The sequence below is a fragment of the Geospiza fortis genome, unplaced genomic scaffold (genome assembly GCF_000277835.1).
Source record: "Geospiza fortis unplaced genomic scaffold, GeoFor_1.0 scaffold81, whole genome shotgun sequence".
Taxonomy (NCBI): Eukaryota; Metazoa; Chordata; class Aves; order Passeriformes; family Thraupidae; genus Geospiza; species Geospiza fortis.
Window position 1 is genome coordinate 6,274,349 of NW_005054318.1, and position 9,344 is coordinate 6,283,692.

General features: G+C 36.5%; 1 protein-coding gene across 1 annotated transcript in view; it reads left to right on the forward strand.

Moving 5' to 3' along the window:
• The window catches only part of NOL10 (nucleolar protein 10), a 48,534-nt gene extending 39,426 nt beyond the window's left edge, over positions 1-9,108 (forward strand). Inside the window, exons 19-20 of the mRNA XM_005420318.2 lie at positions 5,071-5,173; positions 8,698-9,108. Coding sequence (XP_005420375.1) covers positions 5,071-5,173; positions 8,698-8,817 — 223 coding nt within the window. The 3' untranslated portion in view covers positions 8,818-9,108. The remainder of the gene's footprint in view (positions 1-5,070; positions 5,174-8,697) is intronic.
• Positions 9,109-9,344: the final 236 nt, after the last annotated feature.

Below are 9,344 nucleotides of genomic sequence, written 5' to 3' on the forward strand. Positions count from 1 at the left end.
GTAAAGCTACATTTGGTGATCCAAGGGTATAACTTAAGGTGACATAGTCATTGTATGCTTTGTTTTATAGATAAACAAATACACTATTTAAAGTAGGACAGAGACACAACACAAATGAAATTAGTAAGATACTCCTGAGTCAGACTGGGGGATCCATTACTCAGCGTTAGTGAAGTGCTGTTCTCACAGGTAACAGTGATGTCTTGTGAGACTGGTTATATTTCTCCACCAGTGTCAGTATGAGATTAACAGACTGGATGTTTTTAATCTGACTGTCCAAAAGGGTTTGGAATGCTACATGAGTAGTCACTGTTTTGGGAGTAGGATCAAGATGGGTCAACATGGTGAAAGAAAAATTGTTTTGTTTGGGTATTTTTATGGCATCTAGAAATTTTCAAAATCTACACTGTCCTTATAATGTCAGGACTTACAATTTCTCTTTTTCGTTTTGCAATACAAAATACCAGGCTAGGAGGGTGTTAAGTGTAGTTTGTTTGGTTTGGTTCTTTCATTTCCTTAAATTGGTGATCATCTGAAATAATGGGTACATGGATAAGCATTTCAAACTAAAGAAAGAGCACATTAATTAAAGGACTTGGCTTTGAGGTGCTCAGTGGCTGCAAATTTCATTGATTTAGTTTTTTTCAGAGGTGAGTTGAGCCCTTCAGAAGATGAGATTTAATAGAATTTTATTGTTTGGAGCACAGACACTCATTAAACCTTTCAAGACAGTAGCTTCAAAGTTCTTGCAGCACAGCTGGTGCAGAACAGAGTTTTGACTGATGTTGGAAATGGGTTGTTGGGCTAGATGGATCTCATAATAAACATTTTGGTTTTATTTAGAATGAAATTATACAGTCAAAGGAAAGAAAGTGAATAATACAGTGGGGCTGTTTCTTGATGTCACTAATGACTACTCTACAATCTAGTTGTTTTATGATGGGAATTTTTAGGAGACACATAAAGAAACACTTGATAAAAATTCAACCTTTAACTAGAATGATCATGTAAAATGGATTTTTAAGTATTAGCAAGACAGTGTTCCTATGGTAGTCAGATGGTCTATGATTTCCATGTTGTACCTGTAAGACCTCTTTTAAGTAGAAATAGTGATTTTTTTTATAAATAGGGATTTATAGCAGTTCAGCAAAATTGATTTCGCCCTGTTTTCCTTAGCTGTTTTTTATCAGCAAGTAATTTCACACAGGGATTTTTCTTTGTTCTTTTTATTGAAGATACCCACTTATTCTGAACTTTTAATTTCCTTAGATGTTTCCATTAACTTTCTTCTGATTATTTTTCTTTTTTTCTTTGTTCCTGAAGATGAAGCAATTTTGTCAGTTTTTCTTCTTTGTCAGGAGAAAATCTACTCTGGATACTCTGACAAAGTATTATAGCTTAAAAATAATTTTTTACATTGTGATTAGGTTTATAGTCATATTAGCTGTAACTTGGAAGGAGCCTGAAACACTGGTCAAATGGCACTGTATTCTCAGTGCAAGTGAAATACTTCATTAAAAGGCTGTATGGCTGCAGACTACTCATATACTGTTCTTTTCCACAAATTCAGCTGCTGAGCTCTAAAGAAAATTCTCAAGGACACTCAATTTGAAGCATAAAGATTTCATTTTGTTCAAAATATGGAAGGCTTAAATGGGAAAAACGGTGTGGAAATTCAAATAAATAAACCAAGATAGTTGTAAGGAAGAGAAACATTTCATCTGGGTTTAAGGAAGAAAAATAATTTCTTCATCCCAGGAAAAGCAAAAGCATATAGCACAGACCTGTCCTGTAGAGGAAGGAATATCTGTGATGATATAAACCATCAAAAGACTTTTAACAGACTGCTTGTAAAGAAAGGAGAATGTCTTAAGATTTGCTGCTAATAGATATCCTCTCTGGTAGATGCACAGATAGGCTGTAATGTAAAATGTAAAAAAAAAAAAAAAGGAGAGGAATTTGAGGACAGACTAGGATGACCAAAAAAATGAATGTGGTAGCATCACTCGCTTTGTTTTCTGAGTTGCTGTCATTGAATTGACTTACATGGGGTTTTTTTATCATTGTCTAAACAATTAGCTGTATACTCACTGATCCCCCTTTTGTGTTCATCCAAGCATTGTTCTCAGTATGGAGTTTGGTGTTCGACAAATTCTTAGAAGAAATTTAAAAATCAACAGCTGATATCTGTTTCATATAATGCATATCTGTTTCCATTTTATAGTCATAATGATTTAGCCTGTGTTGTGAGCTAACTTGTTTGGTTAGTAAGCATTTTTACATATTAGAATTTTATGGAGAAAATAAATATGTTTTGTGCTGGCCTTATTCAGTGATAAATAGTCAGCATAAAATTAATTGAAGTAGCATACTGAAAACTGGAAAGACTGTAGTGGCATGTACAATCTGGTGAGGCTGGCATGTTTGTCTTTGATTTGATATATCCAAGTTAAAGGATGATGGTCTGTGACCAATATAATTAAGTACCTTAATACCTTCACTATGCATTTAATGGCTAGATGTTCTTTTTTTCTCTAATCATATAATGTTCTACCTGAGGAAACAGTTTATGACTTATATAAAACTGGGTGTTTCTTTTGACATGTTCCTGACTCAGCACGGCTCCAAGCCCAACTTTTAAAGCAGTGATGCGTGCTATAAATTTCTTTCTAGACCAACAGTCTACACATTTTTCTGTCCAGGAAAGCTGCAAAATTTACTCATGGTTCTATAAAACCCCTTGTTTCAAATCTGTCTATGTTTAATTTTCCCCTTCTGTACTCCTGCACTTGCACAACAAGGCTGCAAATCTTTGCTTTCTTTCCTTACAACATAAGTTTCCTACCTAGTAACTTGAAAGGAAACCATAAAAGGAAAGGATTTTTATCTGTGTGCTAAGAGTTTTTTTAATATACTTGATGTCCCTTTAAATAGTATGTTACTGATGTTAAAACATGTCAAAATCAAAAACTATAGTAGTCATATTTTATAAAAAGTATGACAGTTAATGTATGTGTCTTCAGAGGTGGCCAAGAAAGCCAACAAAAGCATAGTTGATATTCCTTAGTATTGATAAAGAGATATTCCTGTTTTACAGCAGGACGTGTCCTGAAAAACTGTCCTCTTAAAATGAGGGAAAAAAAATTGCATGGGTAATTTTTTGTTGGGTTTTTACATTAGGGCAAGGGAATTCGCTTCCCATAATGCTGTGAATGTATCCCTTGAATTAATTTGTTCAGGAAGATGTAAAAAAACCCAACCAAAACAAAGAACCCAGCTGTTGTTTGTATATCAGTATGTACAATTGACTATCATTTGAGGTCTGCACATTTTCAGATAAATAGAGCCATACCTATGTTTTTTTTCAGTAAGATTACAACCCCACAGCATGTTGCTAGTACCTACTCATTTTAATTTTTCTCCTGACTGAAGCAGTGTCTAGGCAGTCATGCTAAATAATTGCTGGGTAGTAGCCATATTTCTCCAGTTCACTTTCAAAGGAGAGAAAATGGGGCTTCACTTGAATGTAGAAATCCCACCACAATGTTGGTGACTGATCTTCTGCCACAGTTAGCTCTAAGGCTTAGCTTGTCTTTCCGATTCACACAGATGGAACAAGTTTTTACATGTACTCAATGAAAAATATACTACAGAAAAAAATACAAAGTACCTAGTCATGAGAAATAAAGTAGTTCTTGACACTAATTTTTCATTGTTAATCTGAAAAGTCTTTGTTACATAAAATGGTTCATTAACCAAAATTCAGTGGACTTCAGAGACTTCATGCGTAGGCCACAGCCATGAGTTCTTCATACACAGTAAATGCCGTTGACTTTGATGGCTGCTCTTTTTTTATATATAACCTCTATTTTTATGATGATTTATTTTCTGCTTTAAAAATTGTACAGAAAAGGTCTCTTGGTCCTCTTCAGAGAGAGCTAATGAGGCACTAATAGAATCTCAAATTGCAGAAACTAATTTCTAAGCACATGCAGGGAGTGTGATCGTAGAAGCCATGTCATATTCTCAGAGGGTGCTAATTAACTGATAGGACCTACGTTATAGGAGAAGGATGAGCCATGTTAGGACTCCCAGGTGCCTTTAGGGACCTGCTGGCTGAAGGCAGCACTGTCCCTGCCTGGCTGCTTCCCCCTGAGCTGGAGGCTGTGTGGGAACAAGGCATTTTTCTACTCCTCAGCTGTTCTAGTTTACAGCCCACCTTAACCGAAGTTGGCAACCATGATACTAAATACCAGCTCGCAACCTAGAGCCACTGGGGCCCATCGACGTGGCTTGCTTTTGCAGGGCATTACCTTCAGTGGAGGAGAGCTGAAAATTGTCAGTTTTGTCCACAGCACTACCCCCTTGTCCGCAGAAATGCTGGAGTTTGGTGCCTGAGGGAGAGGCTCTACACCAGTTTGCTTACAGAAACTCAGTGAAAAACTGGGCTTGAAGGCATGGGCTTCTGTGGAGCTCCTGTCTGGGCCCAGGGTCTGTCTTTTATCACATTCTCTTGTTTATATTGTTCTTTTATTCAGCAGACTACTTAGACTGTTGTGGGCACAGTGTCCAAACAGGCATTTGTGCTTGGATTAAGTAGTGAAGTGATTAGTTTGGGGATTAATTCATTCAGGTGTATAGTCAAGCTTACTTCTTTCCTACAAAAGTGTTTCCAATTCAGAAATTATAAGTTTTCAAGAAAACTGAATATATCTAGCGTTACTTTTTTTATTTGGGCAGTTTAATATCACCAGCTTTTTGTGATATTTCAGAGAAAACGATAGCAATAGAAGGGTGTGGTTTCTTTCTCAACTAGAATCATGTTAATTTTTAGCAGCAAAAACCATGAACTTTACATAATTTTTAAAAGTGTTTCTACTGAAAGCGGTGTCTGGAGGGAATGATTTGAATTTATCTTTCTTTCTGTTTCCTGAATGTTTATTTTTTTAGTTATGACATTTCAGGATTTCAGAGAAATTGAGATTAGTTTTGACTGCATTATCAACTTTTATTTAAAAGATGAGTAAAAAGATGGCAAAAATAGGGACTAATGTTAGTTTTTCTCTGCAGGAAAACTCTTGAAGATCGTTTAAAGCTTGAAGAAAAACTTGGCACACTCAATGTGTCTGATACCACAGTAGGCAGCAAACAGGCAACATTCAAATTAAAGAAGGTGAGCTATATGTGTGTGTGTATGTATATGTGTGTGTATATATATATATGTAATTTTTAAGATAATGCACAAGTAACTTAAGTTTTTGCATGAAAGAACAGGAACTTAAAACCGTCAAGCAAATGTCCCTCTTCATTTCTTTATAAGCTGCCAACTCTTCAGGTTCTTGCCAAGAAAATGAAAGCCTCCGGTAGTACTCTGTGTTTATCCTGTATAACTCAGGCAACACTCATAAAATCTTATGTTCTGGTGGAAAATAATGGCTTGCATCTTTTAAGTTTATTTGCAGAGGTACCACCAGAAGTTTGTGGCCTTGCCTGACTTCAGTGCCAGCACCGATCAGATCTCAGTCTGCAGATCCAAATTCAACTTAGGGTGCTGCAATTTAGGCTTTCTCTTGGTTCAACATGTTGAGAGGTCTCAGCATGATGGAAGCAGAGCTCCAAACCACCTTTATTATTGACCTTATGTAGCTCAGGTCACAGGATGAGCTCTGGTCCTTTACTCCATATGGTTGTCAAATTCCATATGGAGTGTGTAGTTGGCTGCTGCCTATTTACCTTTCCCAAGGGTTTTGATTTTTCATTCTAAAGAATTTTGTAGATTGCATACAGGTCATTGCTTTATAGTGTGGGGACAGTTAAATAAACGTCTCTGTGCATCTGCTACTGCTGCAGTACACTTAGGGATTTTTGTACTAGAAAATTGCTTAAGAGCTGAAGAGAGGATCCAGTTTAAAAGCTGAAGACCCATATGAATTGATACTTGACCTGACAAAATTTACTTTGGTTAAAATTGGTTTTCCTCAGGTAAACATCTTTGCTATAACACATTTCTCCTTACCACTGGTCAAATACTGTTCTCAGTGGTAAAACACTGTCAAATGGCTAGCGCAAAAATGGCTAAGTAGTTATTTAATTGTCATGTTGGATATGCCTGAAGGGAAAAAAAACCCCAGAATTATTGACTGTTTCTACCTTACTTAGTTTACTGATTATTATCTGTTTGCAGATGTCCTTTTTCGTCTGTTTTTGGTTCCTATAATGCTGGAATTTAAAATGTGGTGACTGTGGAATAAGTTGCAAATTCCTCTGCAGGGCCTTGTAGGGTAACCTTTCTAGCAATTTTGCCAACTCTGTAACTGCTGGTGTCTTGTAGCTCATTAAATGGGCTTTGCAGGGCTTCAAAGAAGGTCATTTTTACAGTGGCTTTAACTTACAAACTGCAAAGCCACAAGGTTTCTTGCAGTTGGTGGTGCACACTGAACTGTCACCTTTTACTGATAGAGATTTGAGGGCAAAGTAGACAGACCTTGCAGGAAGAAGACAGACACAGCAGTGGTTCAGAATGCCAAATTTACTTGATTCCATCAGATAAGATACAGCTTTGAGGTTTTTCTTCAATTATAGTGCTTCTAACATGTATGAATTTTCTTTTCCTGACTTTTTACTGATATTGCTTTATTGAAATATGTACATAGTCATCATCTGCATTAAAATGATTTTTAAAAATCTAATTTAAAGAAAAATAATGCATCTGCAGTGAAGATATTTTCTCCTATCAAAAGAATAACAAAGTAAGACTTAACAAGTCTTCTCTTAAATAAACAGACTTTGTGTATATCTTCTGAAGTCCTAAGGAATGAGCCAGGGAGAGCTAGGAGGAAGTCATGCTATGCAATCTTGGCACTCCTTTTCAGAGGATGAAGACTTAGAATTAATAAGACATAAAAGGGATTTTAATGTCACTTGAAATGTCAGCTTCTGCTTTGTGATGCCCTTTCCTCAAAGGGCAGGTGTATTTAGGAGTAGGTGGAAAGATTTAGTAGGGGAGAGAATTGTCCTTCCGTATGGTTGGTGTCACTTCAACTCCTAAGTCAGTGGAACTGAGGCTGAACTTGGCTCCTGCAGGTGTGCTATGTTGGCAGCCCCCTGATGCCCAGCTACCAGTGACACATCCAGTGATGAAACTATTTGTCATTGATATTTCACAGTTTAGTTTTCAGGGAATTGGAATATGGTTCCTACAGTGTGGCAGCTTATTTTTCAATTTCAATAGCAAATAGATCTAACAAAATAGTGTGATTTCTAAAATACCAAAGTACTTATACTGCTGGGGCAGTATGGAAGACCTTTAAAAACCCCAAACGTTAAAATTTCTGATGCTGATCAAGGTCATTCAGTTTCAGTACACTATGAGTAGCTGTCAACATGAACTTAAGTAAGATTCATCAAGACTCTTTCAGAAGAGGTCTGGAGACAGGGAGAAACTACCTGTATTTTCAAATAATGGGTTTCTTGTTACTCTACTTGCAGTGAAAATGGAAATTCATAAATTTCATCGAAGTCTGAAAACCAGTAGCTTTTTCTGCCTTGATACCAGTATGGGCTGATTGCTATATTTGGTACACTGGTTTGTATCTCACCTTAGCCAAAATGCTGACCATGCAAGCAAACCTCTAGCTCAGTTTAAGTGGTGTGTGAATAGGAGACTGGGGGAGATGAACTAATGTGAATGCTGCTTGTGAATGGTTACAGAATGAGGTGCAGTGGGGATGCAGCTGCTTCCACAGTGATAATTCTGTCACACTTTCAGTGCAGTTATCCTGGGCTGCTTGAAATTGCTCAAATTGCTGGAGTACTTTTTGACATGGACAGTTTCCTGAGCTTGGCTAGTTCAAGTCTGCTAGTTACAGTTTATGCACAGTTTAAAGACAAGCTTTAGTCTTCCAAAGAAAATAATAGATTGTGGCTCTAAGAACCATTTCATCTACATGGTACATCAGAATATCTTCCAGCATGTTTTTGATTAAGGGAAGAAACATTAATAGATCATGTGCCACAAGAGCAGAGATTTAGAATTACTTTTATGTAGAAAGTCCTTCTAGAATTGCATACAGTCTATCGAACACTTTCAAGAACTCCTAAGAACTTGTTTTACAAAACATGTGTGCTTCAGCAAATTTAACTAATTGTTCTGTCTTTTTAAAATTAAATTGTGTAATATTAAGCCTGACAGATTTCGAGAAGCATTTGGACAATACTCTTGGGCATGTAGTGTGGTTCTGGCCAGGGAGATTCCTGTAGGGCCAGGGCTTGGATTCAGTGATACTTGTGGGTCCCTTCCAACTCAGCTTATTCTATTTTGTGATTCTGTGATTAAACTTGAAAACACTAGTTGACCAAAGTAGATACTAAGTAACCACAAATTTGGATCGACGTTCTTAAGTGTATTTAAACATATAGAGTGTATTGTTAAGCATTGTTTTTTTATCTGAAATACATTATTCACTGGTTTTTTAATATCTTTATGCTAAACATTTGCTTTGAAAAGCTTGGAATGATAATGCCTAAGGATATCTAGAATTAACAGTTACAATCTGACACAAGATAGCATGAGGCAACTAACAGTAACATTTCCAGATTTGCATAATGGAATTCTGACTTGATATATTTGATACTAGGACAATGAGGTGATGTATAAGTTTACAGGAACCTGAGTCTATTTTTGTTTTAATATTCCAGTCAGAGCAGCAAAGGAAACAGCAGGAAGCTGAGAAACGACATCGTCAGGAGAGGAAAACCCTCCGGCGCTCTGCCAGTCATCTCAAGAGCAGACGTGGAAGGGGGCGACTATTTCATTGATTTATGTTGGGCTTTTTTTAAGAAACCTTTTACCTCATTTTCATTTGAAAAAGAGGCTTTTTCAAATTGGGACACAGTACCAATGGATTTGTATTTTGATTCATTGGTGAACACAAAAACAGAACCTCCTAAACCTTGTGTTAATTATTGAAAAGTTTATGAAAGTTAAAGTACTGACCAAAGGACACTATGAATATGGTCCATTGTGAACTATATTTGTTCAGAAATCACCAGCAATTGGTTATTGTGTAACCCTGGATGTTTTCTATATAAGAATTTAGTACACAACAAGGCTGCCTGTCTCTTATTTAACTTAAGAGCTGTGAGTTTCAGTTTCTGAAATCTTTGTGACTGCTTAGATGAAAGATCAAAGGTAAGTTGTTTTGTCTAAAAGCTTATCTTTACAAGGACACAACAAATTTTTCTGATTCTTGAAGGATGACACACAGTTGTATTTTTCAAAAACTGACTTTCGCTTTATATTCTTGGGTTGCCTTTAGTAGCAAATGGTACAAATGGTTGTTGAG